Source organism: Aphelocoma coerulescens, chromosome 19 (genome assembly GCF_041296385.1).
Source record: "Aphelocoma coerulescens isolate FSJ_1873_10779 chromosome 19, UR_Acoe_1.0, whole genome shotgun sequence".
Taxonomy (NCBI): domain Eukaryota; kingdom Metazoa; phylum Chordata; class Aves; order Passeriformes; family Corvidae; genus Aphelocoma; species Aphelocoma coerulescens.
In genome coordinates this window covers 11256403-11276333 of record NC_091032.1, presented here as the reverse complement: position 1 = coordinate 11276333, position 19931 = coordinate 11256403, and the positions used below count along the sequence as shown (strand labels likewise).

At 47.5% G+C, this 19931-nt stretch overlaps 1 protein-coding gene and 1 long non-coding RNA gene across 10 annotated transcripts; both read right to left on the bottom strand.

The window, feature by feature from the left end:
* Positions 1–1423: 1423 nt before the first annotated feature.
* Positions 1424–15445, bottom strand: LOC138120679 (tyrosine-protein phosphatase non-receptor type 1-like). Of its 7 annotated transcripts, none has more exons than XR_011155934.1 (12): positions 15283–15443; positions 14582–14810; positions 8617–8690; positions 7816–8025; positions 7221–7382; positions 6432–6598; positions 5164–6355; positions 3690–3796; positions 3029–3095; positions 2390–2452; positions 2269–2310; positions 1424–2027 (listed from the first exon to the last, which is right to left on the bottom strand). XR_011155934.1 is itself a non-coding variant. In XM_069033554.1 (6 exons), exons 2-6 carry the CDS (start codon positions 14715–14717, stop codon positions 6488–6490), a joined length of 693 nt encoding a protein of 230 aa, XP_068889655.1. In that variant the 5' UTR covers positions 14718–14810; positions 15283–15443; the 3' UTR covers positions 3836–6487. The 7 variants fall into 7 exon arrangements, 1 of the variants encoding a protein (XP_068889655.1); XR_011155935.1 differs by having other exon boundaries at positions 5164–5347; XR_011155936.1 differs by having other exon boundaries at positions 5164–6598; positions 7816–8019; positions 15283–15445.
* A 1685-nt stretch (positions 15446–17130) lies between these two features.
* Positions 17131–19728, bottom strand: LOC138120522 (uncharacterized). 3 transcript variants are annotated; one of them, XR_011155879.1, is made up of 5 exons: positions 19651–19728; positions 19397–19476; positions 18754–18794; positions 18217–18649; positions 17131–17470 (listed from the first exon to the last, which is right to left on the bottom strand). It is a non-coding gene; the product is annotated as an uncharacterized lncRNA (long non-coding RNA). The 3 variants fall into 3 exon arrangements; XR_011155880.1 differs by lacking the exons at positions 19397–19476; positions 19651–19728 and adding an exon at positions 18879–19201; XR_011155881.1 differs by lacking the exons at positions 18217–18649; positions 18754–18794; positions 19397–19476; positions 19651–19728 and adding exons at positions 17576–17706; positions 18113–18204.
* Between the last annotated feature and the right edge of the window lie 203 nt (positions 19729–19931).

The following is a 19931-nucleotide window of genomic DNA, read 5'->3' as shown; positions in this document are numbered from 1 at the left end:
TAAGCATCTCAAAGGGCTAAGGCAAAAGACCTGCAACAGAAGATGCCCAAAAGACACAGAACATACAATAGACAAGTGACACACACCGGGACTGCTCTGCTCTGCACACCTCGGCATTGTGATCAAAAGTGAGACTTGCCCTTTATGTGGCCTAAGGGGCCCCTTCCTGGACATCCCCACCTCCATATCTGACTCAAAAATCCCTCCCGGCAAGCCCTGACCCAACACCGCACATTCATTCCCTCAGTGGATTGTAGCCCTCAACTTATCTCTCAGGCATCTGGAGATGGGAATCCTCCTCAGGCACAACAGAAGGCCGGCTCACCCTCTGGGAAGCTCCTGTCATCACCGGGCTGTCGTCTCCTAGTCAGCCACAATAAAGAAAACCAAACATCACTACAGGAACTTAGTGGCACGTCGGCCAAAGCCCCGACAATTCCGCTACTCACCGTCCCCTAAGAAGGCCGGGGTCCTCCGACCGCACGCTTCGGCCGCGCTCCGAGGCCGACGCCGTCATCGCGGGGTATGCCTGGGTTAAGAGGAGACAAGGTGGTGTGGCATTGCTGAAACTTAAGTGGACCCTCCCTCCTCCTCCCTCCCTGACTCACCGCAACTCCACGGCCGTGGATGTACCGGAAGGTACCTCAGAAGAGAAAATGTAAAGGCTTCGTTGCAGAGTCCCGTAACACTTCCAGAGCGCTCACGACAGTGGCAAACCGGGTCTGTCGGGCGGTCGGCGAGAAGGTTCGGCATAAAAAAAGCGGACCCCCTAAAACACACAAATGACAATGGATGCTTAGAACTGCACCGGAAATTGATAACCGAGCAATAACAACTCATTCTGTCCACCGGTCACCGCTTACCTTGCTCCATCGACCTTGACTACTGCTATCCAGCTTTACCTCCTGAAAGCAAAGACAAAGAACAATGCTGTAACATAGCCACCATTTACAGTTACCCCACAAACACAGACGGCGACTGACCTTCTTGCGGGAACCCCCTCGCCCGGTCTTGGGCACCCTGACACAGATTTCATCCATCTGCATCTGAAAGAAAGCGATGACAAAAGTCAGAGTCCTGCATGATAACAGCTCCAGGCATCCTGTGTCAATCTAGGAATACCAGCTAGAGGCCAAACTACACCCTATATTACAGATTTCAAGGCCTTGGGACTTGTCCTACTGCACCTATACACCAGACTACACGGCGGGGCAGAGCAGCTCCGGGCCAAACCCATGCAGGCACCCGTGACACAGGAAATGACAAACGAGGAGATGCGATGAAGAGAGAAAACTCTGGCAAGAGGAATGACCGCAAGGACCGAGAGAATGCGGAGCGAGATGATCTCGGCGAGACCGACGAGGCTCGAAGAAGATGCTAACGGAAGGGCTTATTCCGAGAACCGCAAAGATGGAAGCCCGAGAATCGTCCGGTCAGAATCCTCTACCGCTCTTTGCATTCTGACAAGTCCTAATCCTCTGTAATGGATCACTGCGGTGCAGAGCTGTGAATATAGCTCAGAACAAGACCATAAAAGACCTCTGACTCAATGCCTCTGAAGGGAGATGCGATTCCAATGTGCATCCAAGCTCGTCGGTCAAAGCTCCGACGGTATCGGCACCCGGCCGAGGAACACGGATGCTAAGGATGATGCCTGGCATTTCCGATAAGCTGGCCCCTCGAAGGGCTAAGGAAAAAGACCTAAGACACAAGATGCCCAAAAGACACAGAACATACAACAGACAAGTGACACGACACGCACCGGGACTGCTCTGCCCGCCTCGGCATTGTGATCAAAAGTGAGACTTGCCCTTTATGTGGGCTAAGGGGCCCCTTCTTGGACATTCCCACCTTCAAAGCTGACTCAAAAATCCCTCCCGGCGAGGCCCGACCCGGCACCCTGCTTTCATCCCCTCAGTGGGTCGTAACCCTCGACTTATCTCTCGGACGTCCGGGATGTGAATCCGCCTCGGGTGCAAAATAAGGCTACCTCGCTGTCCGGGAAGTTCCTGCCATCTCCTAGTCAGCTACAACAAAGAAAACCAAAACATCAGAAAATGTAAAGGCTTCATTGCAGAGCCCCATAACACTTTGGGAGGGCTCACGAGGGCGGCGAGCCGGCTCTGTCGGCCGGTCGGTGAGGGGATTTGGCATAATACAAGTGGACTGCTCAAAACACGCAAATGACGATGGCCGCTTAAAGTTTAGAGTACCGGCACTCGGCACCCGAGCGATAACAACTTTTTCCTTCCACCGGTCACCGCTTACCTCACTAACTTGACCTTGACTGCTGAGATCTGGCTTTATCTCCTAAAAGAAAGAGACAAAGAACGGTGCTATAACATAGCCATCATTTACACTTGCCCAGCACAGACAAACAGTTACTGACCTTCCTGCGGGAATCCCCTCACCCGGTATGGGGCGCTCTGCCACAGATTTAATCCATCTGCATCTGAAAGAAAGCGATGACAAAAGTCAAAGGGCTGCATGAGAATTTCACGGCTCCGACCATCTCGTGTGAATTTAGGAATATCATCTAGAGCCCAGCTACAACCTACATTACAAATTTCAAGTCCCCAGGCCTTGTTCTATTACACCTATGTGCCAGACTATGCGGCAGGGCGGAGCAGCTCCGGGCCAAACCCGTGCAAGCACCCGTGACACAGGAGATGACAAATGAGGAGACACGACAAGGACAGAAAACTCTCTGCGAAAAGAACGACTGCAAGCACATCAAAGGGCTAAGGCAGAAGACACGAGACACAAGATGCCCAAAAGACACAGAACGTAACAATAGACAGGTGACACGACACGCACCGGGATTGCTCTGCCCTGCGCACATCGGCATTGTGATCAAAAGCGAGACTTCCCTTTATGTGGGCTAAGGGGCCCCTTCTTGGATATCTCCATCTCCAAAGCTAATTCAAAAATCCCTCCCGGCAAGTTCCAACCCGACACCCCGCTTTCATCCCCTCCGTAGGTCAGAGCCCTCGACTTATCTCTCGGATGTCCGGGGATGCGAACGTGCCTCGGGTGCAAAAAGAAGGCTGGCTCTCGCTACCCGGGAAGGTCCTGCTGTCGCTGGGCTGTTGTCTCTTAGTCAGATACAATAAAGAAAACCAAGATCAAACTATGAGTTTAGTGGCAAATCGCAACAAGTCGGCAGCTCGCTTCGCTCCTAAGTGCCCCTAGATTCTCAAGGCCCTAGCTTTATCCCTAGTCTAAGGCTGCGGCTGCTATTGTGAGAGGCACCCAGGGTAGCAAGGGACAGAGTTACAAGGCGTTTCCATAAATGCATGGGATGTGTTTGCATGCCATAAAACTTGTAAATGAGGCTGCTATGCTTATGGAAAGGCCTTAAGCGGCTCCCAAATACACCGTGCCGCCTTCAAAAGCCCCCTGCTGTAACTCCTAACCCGCTACCCTGCTCGTCCTCCCTCTCCCGGTCGCAATCCTCAACTTCCCTATCGGAAGCCTCAATCTCGGACACCATCTACGGCACGACGTAGATCCCTTTTTGGACACAATGAATTCACTGAAAAAATTTGAAGTATCCCACTCAACACAACCCGGAATAGCAGGAAGTTGCACTGCTCCAAAAAAAAAAAACCTTAGCACAAAACCAGAAATTATAAAACCACCTTACCAACCCTAAACATGTAACCCAAATGAGTGAACTTAAATATTACCTGTATTCAATGGTATCTTCTTCCCGATGTCTTCAAAGCCTCTGTTGCTTTAGAGGCTAAAAGAGCCTGCTGAAAGCAAGCTGAGATAAGCAGAAAGATCCCCATCACTGAAATGAGAGGAGAGCTCTTACCCCACTCACTCCCAGAGAGGGAATGACTCCCCTTGCAAAAGCCTGGGCTTAATATACCCCTGGCCGGGTCCGCCCCTCGTTCCCATGATGCCCAGGGAAAAGGGAGGAGCCAAATCCTGCAAGGTATAAAAGCCCTCCTAGGAGTTGCCACTGTTTGGCTCCTCTGACTTAAATTTGAGGTGAGTAAAGGGCTTGGTAGGAAACTCTTCAGGGAAACGACGATGCTTTCTTTTTTTGCTTTTATATTGAGCAAAAGGGTGGCCGGCCGGTAAGAAATCAAACTTTGTGTTTTGGGAACTCAGCTAGGTAATTTGTTGTTAAGTTGCATAATTATTCCCTAGTAATTACTGAGTAGTACTCCACCTGTGGCTTAGTAGGGTAGAGAAGAATAGTAATTTTATTAACGATGTAACTCTCCTTGGGACCTCTAATTAAGGCTATATACATTATAAATAAAAATAAGACTTCTTAATACCCTCCTAGCTGCTATTAGGGTTACGTCCGTGCGGGGCTCGCTCCCGTATGACGTTCGGTACTGGGGCTTGGGTAGGAGCACCCTGAGATGCAATTTAAATCCTTAAAATGCTCAAAAAGGGAGAGCTTTCTTTGACTGAAGTCTTTAAAATGAGGGAACGGGTGGGAGTTGCCTCCACTTGAACCGATACAATGGCAAATTAATGGCTTCTCCCCTTCAATTTAATCCCCTAACCTATTGGGAAAAGAGGGGTTTTCCTCACTTTAAAACTCTCTGGTGCTGGAAAAAGGGGGATTTTTCCTCAATTCAAACCCTTAGAAAGGAGGGAGAACTGGGCTTCCCCCTCAATTTAAACCTTACAATGATGGAAAAGGGGGAGATGAAAGGGACCTCACATACTGCCCTGCCCGCTCAGGTGCTGCCCCTTGGCACGAGAGCTTTTCCCTGGGTGTTTTCTTGAAGCGATGCTCCTTACCCGGGTGCATCCGGCCGCTCCCCGGCTCCTGCGGAGCGCTGCGACCGTTGTTCCCGAAGCGTCTCTCGGGACGCCTCCGTTGGCCCCTCTCGACCGGCAGCTCCCCGTGTAGGTGTGCCTCGGGAACCCTCTGAAAGCGACCTCTGGCAGAGCCGCCCCCTCCTCATCCACGCCGGTCGCGCTCGGTGCTGCCGCACCTCGGAGCGGGGGGATGAGGCGGAGAAAGGTCCTGCCGGTCGTTCCCTCCCCTACGTGGGCCGTCGTCCGCCCCCGAAACGCCGGGGTGTGGGGCTTTCCTTTCCGTGGAAAAGGACCGGCCTTCTCGTCCGGGTGCACGTGGCCAAAATTGGGATCCCGCCTCCAAAATTCCCTATGTCCTAGGCTTGTACTTACCGAGGAAATTCCCTGCCGATCGCAAGCGATTACCGGTAATGGTTCTTCCATAATTGTTACTGACTTCCGTTTCCTTTGAAGTGTTTGACGTGTTCCTCGAGGGGGTCGAGGGTTTGGCCGGGTCGTTTATGGCCCGTCCCGGCAGGCCCGGACCGAACCCGAGCGCCCCCGTCGCCGGTCCGCCCTGAATTTCGGTGAAATATTGATATTGTTTATAAATACTCCCTTTCCCTGCTACTCGGTCTTTCCTCGTGTATCTGCAGGGAGAGGGTTTACTCTATCCCTCGATCCCACCCGCAGCTCTCCGGCCCAAATGCCGATGCTTGCGGACACGATCTAAGCAGAAAACTACTACGAGTGTTGGCTTTTTGAAGTAAAAGTCTTATTGTACATCTGGCTGTACAATTTAAAAAAATGCATCTATTGATGGTCATTATAGGAAAGCTTTTCAGAGGAGAAAATACCCATTTTGGTAGCACAGATCCCATTTTGACAATACTGCATTTTTGTGGGTTTGGGAATCCTGCCTGTACAAGACATCTGAAAATCGGTATTTTACAATTTGATATTTGGAAACGGGGTCATTTTGATATTTTGGAACTTGATATTCTGTCGTTTTGAAATGGAATTAGTTTGGTATTTTGGAACCTGGTATTCTGATATTTGGAAACCAGGTAACTTTGGTATTTTGGAACTTGGTAATTTGTAACTGGGTTACTTTGGTATTTCTGAACGTGTTCTGGCAATTTGAAACTGGGTTACTTTGCTACCTCTGAACGTGGTGTTCTGGTATTTTGAAACTAGGCTATTTTAATATTTTGGAACTGGGTATTGTGGTTGTTTGAAACTGTTTTTCTGGTATTTTGAAATTTGGGTTTCTATGATTTTGAACGAGGTTATTCTGGTATTTTGTTCCAAAATACCAGACAAATAACAAACAAAACAAAGAACAAAATTTTTCTGTAGGCTGTTTTTTTGGTGTATTTGTAGGCTTTTTTTTTTTTCCCTGTGTATTGTATGATGAGCTTTTACTGGTTTTGTAACCTCGGGGTTTGGTTTTTTGTAATCTGCGCCTGGCAGGGACCTGGGGCATCCCGGTCGAGTCTCTAGGCTTCGTTTGCTGTCTTCCGCTACGATTAACAGTTCCTGGCATGGGAACTGTTAAATGACAGACTATATGATGAGACGCTTCCTGAAACAAATTAATTCCAGCTAAATGACTCTTCCTGCTCTGCAGTTCCTATACCCGGCCCGGTTTAAATCCGTACCTAGCCCGACTCTTCGGTCCTTCCGTTTCCTACCGCTCTGCTCGGGGCTTTGCACCTCACGCTCTTTCCTCCCTCGGTGGCGTCACGGCAGAATGCGGCGAGGTTTTGGCCGGCACTTGACGTCTCCGAGATGAACTTACCGAGAATTCTTCTGCTTTTCGCTGCACCTGCCACAACAACATTTGTTCACTGAAATAAATGCTTTCCACAATGAACTAAAGGTGTAAGGGAACAAGCGCTGCACTGTTGGGGAGGAGGATAGTTTGGCAAGGGAATTACACAGATCTGGAGGCTTGGCAGAATTGAAAAAAAGGCAAGAAAAACACAAGAACTCCAAGCCCAAGCTACATCCACTACACAAAACATATTGGCCATAAAAGCAAGAAATTCCCATCTGCTTCTAAAAAACCTAAGCAGCACAAAATAAAATCTATTTTGCTAGAGTTCTGCTTACCATAAAAAACCCTGATTAATTTAATCATGACACTTAAACTTCAGGCATATTAGAAAACTTGTACTGTCTGAAATGTCAGGGGAGGCTGATGCAGCAGCTCCACCCCAGTCACTGTGCTGGAAAGCACAGGAGGCACCTGCTACATCACAGGTACTTTTGGAAATAAATAAAACGCAGCACTTTAGGTTGTGACAGATTGTAAAGCACTGTACCTAAAAGCCCCATAACATAAACATGTACTGAAGCTGAAGCAAGCACCACATTGGAAGCTTCTTTCCATCCTGTTCCTTCCACCCACTTGCTGCAGTTCCCTGGGAGCTGCCAGGAGCACTTACTTGCACTGAAGCATCTCCCATGATGAATTTTGCCCCTTCAATAACAGCTAAGTAGGAGAACCGGAGCTGATCTGCAGTCTGGATGAGCCCCATCCTGTACTTCCTCATTTCCAGGAGAACCTGCTTAACGTCCACGGAAGAAGGGTCTTTCCGTTTGTCCGTCTGCAGATAAAAACGTGAAACGTGTTTTCTGCTCTGATGAGGTTCACTACAATGACTCACTTTGTGGTAAGGCCTTCACACCACCCTCCACATTACAGAACGAATGAACTCACATACAATTGGTATCAACGGCTCTTTACTGGGTCTCCAAAAACACACAGGGGAAAACACTGGGCCTCAAAAATGCTGCTTTCCCTGAAAGCAAAGCCTGTCTTTGCGAATCACTCTGAAAACTGGAGACTTTTCTTCCCCTAACTCAAAATGGCCACTTAGGAATGAGACCTGCCTTGGAATACACTCCCAAAACAGCAGAGTAAAACAACAGGAAATCACAGGGAACCCCTCCAGCCCCTGCTCCAGCTCCTTTAAGGCTGCACCGAAGCTCCCCTGAAGGTGCCTGTGCAGGAGAGGTGGCCCTGCAGGTGGCCCTTACCAGCAGCAGACAGGTGTCCACCAGGCAGAAGGTGCCCGACCTCCCGATGCCAGCGCTGCAGTGCACCACGACCGGGCCGTGCCCGGGGCTCGGCGAGCCCGACTCCCGCACCTTGAACGGGAAATTCAGGAACGAGGCCGGCGACTCTGGGACCCCAAAGTCGGGCCAGGTGGTGTAGTGAAAGTGCAGAATCTCCCGAGTTTCCTGGGTCTGCAAAAACAGGGTTTGGGAACAGTTTTAGTTTGGATACACCAGTCAGAAGGACTGACTTAAATTCCAAGGACAAAGTTTCAGGGAGTCTCAGGGAGTTTTTATAGCTGCACAGCCAAGAAACTAATTACAAGTAATTGTCTCTTGTTGTGAAGGTCTCCACTGGGACCAAAGGGAATTGGGTAAGTAAATTTACTTATTTACAATTCAGCTATTTCAGTGCAGCTCAGAAGCCTGTGTCACTCTGGGTATGGCTGAGACATGAAACCGCCTGGAGTGTCCCCAGGTACGTCTCAGAAATATCCAAGAGTTTCATTTCCATGACATCTCATGCAGAATCATCAAATCCAGACCAATTCGTGACCCCCAATTTCAAGCCAATCTCCTGGCCCGGCTGCGGCGCGATTCATCTGGTGCCCCGAGATGGGACCCTCTCTGCCCGGCTGCCGGATCCAGGGGTAAGCGGACCTCCCGGTCGCGACCCTGAATTTTCAGGGGGAGCTCGGCTGTCCTTTGGCTCGCGGCGGGGGCGGACAAGGACCATCTGCACCAAATTAAGGTATTTGCTATTCCTTTTAAACACAGAAATACCTGCAGGTCCAGGGTTCGAGTCCCTGAGGGTGGGTTGAAAGTCCCGAAGAAGACTGGGTCTCCCAAAATTAGTCCTGGGCAAGAAAAAAAAGTACTTTTAAGGGGTTGGACCCCACTGGGAAAGGTACCTTTAAGGGGCTGGACCCCACTGGCGTGTGCTATTGTACTGCTATTTTTGTTTTGTCTGTTGCTATTCTGCTGCTGTGTGAGTGAGAGTGGATGAGACGTGCTGTCAAAGTACAAAGCGAGTGAGAGGCTCTATCTGCGGTTCCGTACCCCGGCGACGGGCTCGACCGGAGGAAAGCGAAGCGATTGGCAAAGAGCGAATGAGCATAAATCACATAAACTGTCGGTTTGGAATTCAACCTTACTGTCCAAAGGGGGTGGATTTTAGAGGAGAAAGATTTTAGCTATTGAATTGAAAACATGCAGACCCCCAACGCCTTTCTGATATAGCTCCATCTGATTTCCCTTTTGAAATCCCGTGTTAAGTGTGAGAAAACGGTTCTAAAGCTTGTCTTTGTGTGCATGTATTAATTGTGAGAGAAAGTGGTATTGTATTTCTACTAGATGGAGTGGGTGGTGTCCAAGCTGCCAGAGGAGAGAGCTTGGTATCAGACTAGAAAGAGCAGGAATAAAGAACTTGGCAGAAAAGGAAAGTGCAGATAATGTTAAAGGGGAGAGTGGCAGAGAATAGTGAGAAATTTGAGAGGAGCTGGTTAGAAAAGTACAGCAAGTGTATGGAAGAAGAGATGAGGAAAAGGCAAAAGCAATGGCAAAGGTGATGGCAGAGGTTGTAAGAATTGTGGACATTGTGGTTAATAGGTTTGGGTGTTTAGTTCCCTTTTCTGCTTGGTGTTTTGTGCGGGGCTGCGAGGCTCCTGTTATGTGGTGCTTGTGCAGAGCTGAAAGGCTCCTGTTTGGAGGGGACCCGTGCCCCTGTGCCTTTTGTGTTTTGTTGTGAAAAGCCAAAATTGGCAGGTTTCGGTTCTGAGGTGAATCCGGAGCTCCTATCTTGTGGGGAACCCTCCCCTGCCACCGGTCTGTGGTTTATTGTGGAGAACTAGAATTGGCAGATTCTAATCCTGCGGCCAATTCTGCAGCTGCTGCCTTGTGGGGATGGTGTTGTCCCTGTGCAGGCCCAGGTATTTGTCATGCAGCCTCATCTGCGGGGGCTGTAAAGAAACCTATGGGGAGAATGTTTTGCTGTCCTTCCTTGGTTAATTTGTTAGTCACCTCTCTACTCCTGGGGTGGACTTGGTAAAAAAAAAAAAATATTGAGATAAGGAACAATTGGTTACTAAAAGATGATTGATTACTAAAAATGTGATTGGTTATTTAAAAAAAAAAAAGGCGACTCAAATGCCTGATTCACAGACTGCGACTCTTGCAAAACTTTTAAAAGCAGTCTCGCTCCCTCCGCTGAAGAATCAATTGGAAGAAACCCCACCGAAAACCTGTGGGAGACAACAAAAGTGGTGCGACAAGCACTTCATAGAATAAAAACTAAAACTCCACTTGAATAAGTTAATGCAATTAAACTCTTGTTTCACTCAGACATATTTTTTGGGGGGAAGTTTGTTTCTTTTCTCTTTTCTAGGAATGTCAAATGTCCCGACATCAAAGATAAAGCCAGCAGTTTGAGAGCAAGGAAACTGCAAGCAGCAAAATCACACCTAAATGTGATAACCGTTGCTTCGCTGTCACTTTGTGTTAGCCCTATAAAGTTTTACTTCTTTTTTAATAATCGGTCTAGTGGGCCAAATTTTCACTTTTCTTTTATAGGAATCTACCAACACATGAGATGGAGCTGTGTGAAAACCAATGAAATTGAAAGTGTCACCATAATTGCTTGCATTGTCAGTTGGTTAATGTTTGTAATTTGTTAGTGTTTTCATTGCAAGTGACAGATCAAATAGTAGTTAAAGCATTCTACATATTCTTGAGTTTAATTTTTGTCTAACTTGTTTTGTCTTTTTACTGAAAAATGGTGTGGCTCAGGTCTTATGGATGTATAATTTGTTTCAACCAATATTATCCTGAGAGTTGGTATAAGAATTTATACATATTTGAAATCCTACAAATATGGACTAACCCTCCCGGTTCTGCCTCAGAAAGCTTCAAAATTATTATAATCTGGCTAAATTTTTTGGATTTTCTAATTAGTGAATTAAAGAATCTTGACAAAACACAAGCAAATGCTACATGAGAAATGATTGAATCCCCCTTCCTAAACCAGGAGGGATACAGAAAAGCCTTCTACCAGCTCTCAAACTAAAGTGCTGTTCAATCTCATGCCATGTCTTAAGAGGATGTTTTAACTTTTCCTCACCCCTCCTATTTATAGCACATTCTGCAATGTCAGTTGTAGGTGCAGAATGGGATGAAGGCAATTTATTCACAAAAGAAAAAAGGCTACTTGAGGTAAAAAGAAAAAAAAACCTTAAGTTTGAAAGAGAATTCATTTCATTTTTAATCCCACCAAAAATAAAGCCACAGTTTGTAGTTTGTGTCAAGATTAAATGACAAGAGTGCTATAATCTGTCTCCTGGAAAACAGAGCATAGCCCTGATGTAAAGATATGTTTGCATGAGAATATTTTGTATGAAAATGTTTTGTGTGTTAGTTTTGTATCATAAAAACTAATCCTTTATAATGTATAGAATTATACAGCAGAGTAAGAATATTATTATAACAAAAACTGTATAAAGAAGCTACAACCAAAGAAGCCTCCTGAAGATACCTGACTAGGACTTTAAAGTGTAAGTTAAACCACTAAGATTAGATAAAGGGAAAACCCATTCTTTGACCAACTCAGGCCTAGGAAAAAAAACAAAACAAAACAAAAACAACCGACCAAACAAACAAGACTGAGAGAAATACCCATAGATAGTAAAATAACAAATCAGATGATCCCATTAGTAAGAGATGTTGAAATTCCAGGGAGATCAAAACGGGCTCCCCCAGTGATTATTGAACTACTGGAAGGGGTACAACCAGTGTCAGTTAAATAATATCCACTAAGGCATGAAGCATGAGTAGGAATGGAACCAATAATTAGTAAATTTATTGATCAGAAGTTGTTGAGAGAGTGTAGATCTTCCTGCAATACCCCAATTCTACCAGTACAAAAGCCAAATGGAAGTTATTGATTAGTTCAGGACCTGAGGACACGTTACTCAAAAAATTACAAAGTGACTGAGTGTGGTTTTCAGTTTTAGATTTAAAGGATGTTTTCTTTTGTCTGCCATTAGGTGAAAGCAGTCAGGAAATTTTTGCCTTTGAATGGGAAAACCCCAGAACAGGGAGAAAAAGCCAGCTTACGTGGACTATATTGCCACAAGGATTCAAAAATAGACCCGTGATATTTGGAGATCAATTAGCCGAGGAACTGGAAGCCTGGACGCCGCCGCTTGGGAAAGGGGAGGTACGCTCTTGCAGTACATCGATGATCTATTGATAACAACAAGGACCTGTGAAGACTGCAAGAACTGGACTGTAAGTCTTTTAAATTTTCTGAGACTAAGTGGACATAGAGTCTCTCCTGAAAAGGCTCAGCTAGTCCTCCACAATGTTACATATCTGGGGTATGAACTGGCAGGAGGGGAGAGAGCCTTGAGAGACAACAGGAAGGAGGCAATTTGTCAAATGCCCTGGCCAACTGAAGAACCAAAGAACTGAGAACTTTTCTGGGAATGACAGGATGGTGTAGATTATGGATCTACAACTATAGACTCACTGTGAAACCTTTATACCAACTCCTAAAAGAGACTGGGGGAACTCACCTATGCTGGACACCAGAGACTAATAATGCATTTGTAACTCTGAAACGTGAGTTGATGCAAGCTCTAGCACTGGGCATACTAGATGTCACTAAACCTTTTCTGTTGTTTTCACATGAGAGACAAGGACTGGCACTGGGACTTTTGGCACAGAAGCTGGGACCGTACAAAAGGCCGGTGGCTTATTTCTCCAAGCAGCTGGACGTGGTCAGCCAAGGAGGGCCCGCCTGCCTGCATGCAGTGGCAGCCGTGATCCTGAACATAGAAGAAGCTCGCAAGTTCACACTGGGACAGCATATAACTGTTTTTGTCCCTCACATGGTGTCAGCAGTGCTCACACAGAAAGAAAATCACCGGTTAACCCCATCTCGCTTTCTCAAATACCAGGCTGTCCTGGCAGAATTGAAGGATGTGAGTATCCAAGTAACTAACGTTTTAAACCCAGCAGCTTACCTCCAGGGCAAGGCTGCTGAGGAGCCTGTAAGACATGACTGCATCAAAACCGTGGAGGCGGTTTACTCCGGCTGGCTGGACCTAAAGGACTCTCTGCTAGAAAATGCAGCAAACTGGTTCACCGATGGGAGCGGTTACGTCAAGAATGGTAAGCAGCTTGCTGGGTATGCAGCTACAACCACAGACGCTGTCATTGAGGCAAAACCGTTACCTGTGGGGACATCAGCTCAAAAGGCTGAAATAATAGCCCTAACTCGAGCCTTGGCATTGGCCGAAGAAAAACCTATCAACATTTGGACTGAGTCGAGGTATACTTTTGGGGTGGTACACACTCACAGGGCTATCTGGAAAGAAAGGGGTTTATTAACCTCACAGAAGAAATCAAGCACGCTACTGAAATTGTACAGTTACTGGAAGCAGTGGTAAAACCTTCAAAAGTGGCTATAATGCATTGTAAGGGACAGTCCCAGGGTAACACTATCCCTGAACTGGGAAATGCTATGGCAGACAAAACAGCAAAGGCAGTGGCCAGTGGGGTTCAGATCCAAGCCCTAGCTCTAATTCCTTCTAGCATCCTTATAAGTTTAAAAAAAAAAAAAAAAAAACAAAACCACCATATGACACTGATGATTTAAATTGGATACAAGAAGACAAGGGACAAATGAGCACAGATGGGTGGGCTAGGATAAAGGGTCTCATAATCATACCCAGAAAACTGTTAAAATTATTTATCCAAAGCGAACATTGCATCAGATCACCTTAGATTACAGTTCTTGAAGGTTTGAGGAGGTATGAGACAAACTTACAGCATGGTTACCCAACTTACCCGGCTTAAACAATTGTTTGTAATAGCTATTTGTGTTATTGCATTGTTACTTAGTGTTTGTATTAGTAGTTACTGTTGTATGATATTATGTACCTGGAATCGAGATGCCTATGCTCCATGGCACAAGCATAAACTTAGAACTAAGATAGAGAAGGGTTCTTACTTTAAAGACATGCAAGATTTGTAAAGAATTACAAATACCCAAAGAAAAGGGGGGGATTGAAGAAGGGGCAGTCAATAACTAACTCATGTAAGCACAAGTTAACTAGTGGGAGACAGCAAATGTTAGTTCAGACAGCAGATGCTAAAAACACAACCTAAGAGGCCAAATTCAACTTAATCTTGTCAAGATAGAGGGGACAAGGATTATCTCAGAGGCTGCTAAATCATTCATTATTTAAAGCCGTGGCTCAGTTAAAGAGCAATACCAATTAAGCTCCTGGATAAAAAGCCTGGGAGATCGGGGTTGGTTTTTTTCCATTGTTCCTTTCGGTGGCTTTTTGCAAGCAAACTATGAAGCGGACAAGCCGCAAGCGTGCTACAGTGCCCCTTGCTGGGACTCGCTCCGGGCTGGCGCTGTTCCACGGTGCGAGGGGACCGGAAAAGCCACGCGACCCACGGAACCGGCGGCACTCGCCGCCCGGGGACGGCCCCGCGCTCCCGGAACCGGGCGCAGCGCGGCTCGCGGCACGGAAGCGGCTCCTCCGGCAGGCGGGGGCGGCCCCGCGCCGGGAGACCCCCGCCCGCCCCCGGCGCCTGCCGAACGGCACCGGCACCGGCGCCTGACCGAAGGGGAGCCGGCGGCGCCCGAGCCCCGCGCACGGACGGCACGGAGCGGGCGGGACGACCCGGGGCGGCGCGGCTCCGTGCCGCATCTCCCGCCGGCCGGCCCGGCGGCGCTCACCTCGGCTCCGCGCGGCTCGGACCGGCGCGGCTCCGTCGGTCCCTGTCGGCGGCCCAGCCCCCAAATTCCCACTCCTCCTTAGAAATTCCCCAGGGGCCGGGAGTGCTCCCGCGCGAGACATTCGGTGCCGGGGCATGGCCGGAAGCGACCTCAAATGCGGTGGCACGCTCCGATTCAAACCTTTCAAGTGCTGGAAAAGCCGGAGTTTCTTTCAATTTAACCCCTGAAACTGAGGCAACGGGGGGTGTTCACCTCAATTCAAACCAATACAATGGTAAATAAATGTGTTCTCCCTTTCTATTTAATGGTCTAAGATATCAGAAAGAGAGGAGTTTTCCTCAACTCTCTCAAATGATGGGGAAAGGGCGATTTTTACCTTCATTAAAACCCTCAAAAAGCAGGGGCAGCAGGGCTTCCCCCTCAATTTAGAACTTAGGTTGATGAAAATGGAGGGGTTACCCTCAATTCAAACCCATAAAATGGTAACATCTGTGCTTTCCCCTTCCATTTAAAATGGAAGGGGGATCCCCTCGTTCAAACACAGACAATAATGAAGGAGGAGTTTCTTCCCTCCATTTAAACTCCTTTTGTTCTCGTAATCCCCATTTTTTTCTGAGGGCACGGGGGGAGGGACTGGCAAGATGAAATCGGAAGGGAAAAATAGAAAGAACCCCCCCCCGCAAACCCACGCACCGGCTCACCTGCTTAGCTGCAGCTGCCTGGCGCCTCCTTTGGCAATGCTCCGCATCTAACTGCATCCGAGTGCTCCCCCAGACCCTGTGAGATGCTCTCACCGTCCTTTCGTGAGAGACCCCCCAGGACCTCACCGTAAGCCCCTCTCCTCCAACATAGCCCTGCAAAAGTGAGCTGAGGTAACCCCTCCTAAAACAGGCCCCGGCAGGAGCCGCCCTCTCCTCACCGTCACAGCTCACACCTGGGGCTGCTCTGCCCCCTCATCATTCTCACGGCTCACACCTGGGGTTGTTGCCAGTCCAAGTGTGAGGGCAGGTGCAGAAAGAATTTGCTGCTCCTTCCCTGGACGGCTCATTGTCTGCACCTGACACGCTGAGGCACTGGGCTTTCCTTTCCATAGATAATAGATAGTTGATGGCAGGTGCAGGTAAACTGTCAGGGTTGGTTTTTGAAATATTTTTTTAAACTAGAAAGTGTTCCATAAGTATGCATGTGACTTTTGAGATTTGATATACGAGACTTGTTGAGCTTTTGACGGGGTACCCTTCCTTCTCGGACCGGGGTAACGGAGCAGAGGAGGCTGCTGTTCTGCTAAGTTCTTTATTTCATAGTCTCATAGTTTTCTTGAAGGCAGAGTTCAGAGGGGGCTACATGACAAAGCCAAGCAGCAACAGCAGGCAAAAACAGCCTCTTCTATATGTTCTATATGCTCCATATACTCTATATGCTTTATATACTATACACACTATACTTGATGCACTCTATACAATGTACTATACACTCTATATTTTTTCTTACAGAAGTGTGGATTATATTTGTTAACTGACCAATAAGATTAATACACGATTCTAGTTTCTCTTAACCTATCCTGGCCTGATTCTAACAGTCGTAAGCCTTACACAAGTACTACATAGGTATTACACAGATTTGCGTATGCAGTTTCTATCGGCTCTTATTGTTTATGTGAACAGTCTATCTAAAAAATATGAACAGTGTACTTCTATCTATATTTTGTCTAAAGTAAAGAATTCTGTGAAAAGGTAACACTGCTGCAGCAAGAACTGTGTTTAAGGTCTCTGCTGCAGCTTTTTAATGTTTAAGGCACTTAGCATATATTTCTACTGAAGTTAAAAATCTATGTTTCTATTTCACTTTGGTGTGGCTTCATGTATCTCAGCCTGTCCAAAGGTTTAAATTCAATCCCCGTGCTTTGGCTTCCCTCTGGGCCTGAGTCCAGAGGAGCTTTTGCTCCGACAGAGACTAAATCTCTCGCCGGTTTTAGAGTACTGCATTGAAAGTCTGTGCGCTTTCTCTTCTTTCCCTGTTCTGAGCGAGTTCTTTGGAACTTCTTTCTTCATTGAATTTTTTTATTTACACTTCAGCAAAATGTGGAAATAACATATACAAACACAAGTACGAATACAATCCATATACATGCTGGCAAAAGTCCAATTTACACACGGAGCAATACATGGAAATTCAGTGGCAAACACCAATACAGAACAATACAGGGCAATGCAAGCCAAATACATATCAATACAATAAAACAATGCTACTGTTTCTGGAAAGTTTATTACATTTTCTTTTATTGTTATAAGAAACCCAAAACAGCAACATGTAGAGAACATAACAGTCATCCACCACCCACACCTCCTTTAGCTTACACACAAACCCACCCTTGCTCTCATCTTGACCGCTCCACTAACCCTCGGCGCTCTATGGGAATGTGGTTCCCAGGAGCCTCCAAATCATCCTCCCTCACAAAACCCCATCGCCGGCACGGTCCGCACCCAAACCTTGGTGATGAACGTCGCCTCGCAGACCGGCCAGGACCGAAGGAAAAAGAACCTGGGGGGGGGGGGGGGAACAAACCTGGCTGGGGTTTTTTTAATTCAAAATTTAAAAATGTGTTGAAAAACCTGAAAGGCAAAAATCTCACATACAACATTAGAACCCATCAACACACATGCTCTCACAGGCAGACAGAAGTAGAAAGACAGACAACTCTCACAGACACACACAGTCACACACTCTTCAGCTTCCTGCTTCCTTTGTTCTGCAGCCCTTACTCAAAAAACTCTACGGATGAAGATGCTTCAGCACATCTTCCAGCTGCTGCTCCTCGACATCAAACGGTAGATTCTGGGAAAATTGGTAGCATCAGTGACCACAGAGATCCAAAGCCACCTCAGGGACCTGAGAGACAACATGAGGCAGTCAGTGAGGGGCCGAAGGCTAGGAGTTATCTCCACGCTAGGCCCATAAATTTTCTACCCAAAACCCCATAGAAAAGATATGAACCTTTAAGTTTTATTACTGTTCTTCTTAACCATTACCCTGCCAGGGCAGGGCAGCTCCAACTGCAAAGAGCACATGGACAAGGTGGTGCGCCGAATATAAGCAAAGACGACACGACGGCTTGAGATAACCCTCTGGAAGATTAATTCTTGAGCCTGATATGCTTTAAGGCAACAAAACCTACAGAACTACCGCGGTCACGTGAGGAGGGTCTAATATGCTCCATATAAAAGTCTAAGGGAATAGGATGTGAACAGAAGGCACTACCAAAAGTGAGAAGGAAGATGGATGAGAACATCTCCTGCACTTCCTCTGGTCTCAAAAAGTAAAAATGTAAAGATGCTGGAATAAGCCCAATCTGGGAAAGTACACAAGGAGAGACCCCCCCCCCCCCTGCTGCCAATACGGCCCAGAACAATGCCAATAAAGCATCAAGACATAACAAAGCCCTAGGACACAGAAGAGGGTGGACACAAACTACACAACATAGACACAAACTACGTAACACAGAGAGAAGTTAAAACTGCCCAGCAGTTTCACCTGATGGACCCAAGATTCCTGCTGCAAGATGAGCCAGAAAGTGATGATGCCAAAGGAAAGACGGCTCTATGGCAATAGCACGTGACCGTGAAACAACTCCTTACGAGAAGTTAGTGCCAAAGCTGTTAAGAGGATGCTCAAGAAGTTCAGTAGGCCTAGAGAAAGAGGTGATGACTGCTGGGCAACCGCTCCGGACCCAAAGGCAGGCTCCTCAGGCAAAAAGATCTGCAATGACATCAAGACTCAAAGCACAAAGCTTGCAAAAACATGGGTATGGAACTGCTCTGCCCGGCAAAGGGTCAGGTGATGCTAAGGAGAAACCCTCTCCCTTTACTTCCAAGGGGCCCATCCCACTACAGCCCTCTCCTCTAAGCTAACTTCAGATTGCCTCCTGTGATTCCAAAGGTTTTTCCCTTCTCCCAACCACAAGTCCCAACACTTAGCTTTCAGAGATGAGAGGAAAAAATCCATCCTCGACAGAAAAGAACACGTGGGCGCTGTGGACATCAGTACGGTCCCTGTAGTCTGCTTTGGAGGCTGCAAAAATTCAGAAAGAAACTTCAGACTGCGATGAGACGTCCCAAAAATGACCCCTTCTGCAACGCCCCCCTCCCTCATAACTGCAAAGGCTAATCGCTTACCGGCCGTTTCCAAACTTCGGCTCCACACTGGCTCAGGGTACCTAAGACGACAAAACAGAAAACATGACTATCACCCTCCAGAAGATTAATCCCCAGGGCTCCTCTACACTGCTGCCCTGGCGCACCTCAAATCTTCATCCGACTCTGGAGGGGGCCTGGACAATACCCGCAAAGTGAAAAGGTACATGCTTGGCACCTCAAAGGACTAAGGCAAAAGACCTGTGACATGAGATGCACAAAAGACAAAGAACGCACAATAGACACGTGACATGTACCGGGACTGCTCTGCCCTGCGCACCTCGGCACTGTGATCAAAAGCAAGACTTAAGCTTTATGGGGCCTAAGGGATACCCCTTCTTGGGTATCCCCACCTCCAAATCTGACTCAAAAATATCTCCGGTGAGTGCCAACTCGACACCCCGCTTTCACCCCTACTGTGGGTCACAGGTCTCGACTTATCTCTTGGATATCTGGGGATGTCAATCTGCCTCCGGTGCAAAAGGCGGCCACCTCACCATGCAGGCAGCTGGTGCCTTCACCAGGCTGGTTATCTCTTAGTCAGCCACAATAAACAAAACCAAACAAACATCAGTGCATGAGCTTAGTGGCACCTCAGCCAAAACCCATCAATTCTGCCACTCACCGTCTCCTAAAAAGGCTGGAGTCCTCGGGCCGCACGCTCTGGCCGCGCTCCAAGGCCAACACCATCGTTGTAGGGTATAGCTGAGTTGAGTGGAGACGAGGTGATGTAGCATTGCTAAAACTTGAGCAGACCCGCGTTCCCCCTCCCTCCCTCCCCAACGTATTGCAACTCCTCAGCCATTGCCAAAGGCAACCTGGAGGGTACCCTCACATGGAAAAGGTAAAGGCTTCGTCACAGAGTCCCATGATACTCACAGAGTACTAACGAGGGCAGCGAGACAGGTCCGTCGGCCAGTCGGTGAGGAGTACGGCATAAGACGGTGGGACGGCCTGAAACACACAAATGACAATGGATGCTTAGAGCTGTACCAGAACTTGGCACCCAAGGAATAACATGTGGTTCTTTCCACCAATGACTTCTTACATCATTCACTTGACCTTGACTGCTGAGATCTGGCTTTACCTCCTAAGAACAAAGACAAAGAACAATCCTGTAACACAGCCACCATTTATGTTCGCCCTGCAAAGACAAACAG

Bases quoted from the DNA above. Each gene is read 5' to 3' on its own strand.
- LOC138120679 (XM_069033554.1), bottom strand. From the start codon at position 14,717: ATGCCCCGGCACCGAATGTCTCGCGCGGGAGCACTCCCGGCCCCTGGG. The intron at 7,383-7,815 runs GTAAGGGCCACC...TTTTATCTGCAG, and splicing joins TGGACACCTGTCTGCTGCTG to ACGGACAAACGGAAAGACCC. The intron at 6,599-7,220 runs GTAAGTGCTCCT...TTGTTGTGGCAG, and splicing joins TGGGAGATGCTTCAGTGCAA to GTGCAGCGAAAAGCAGAAGA.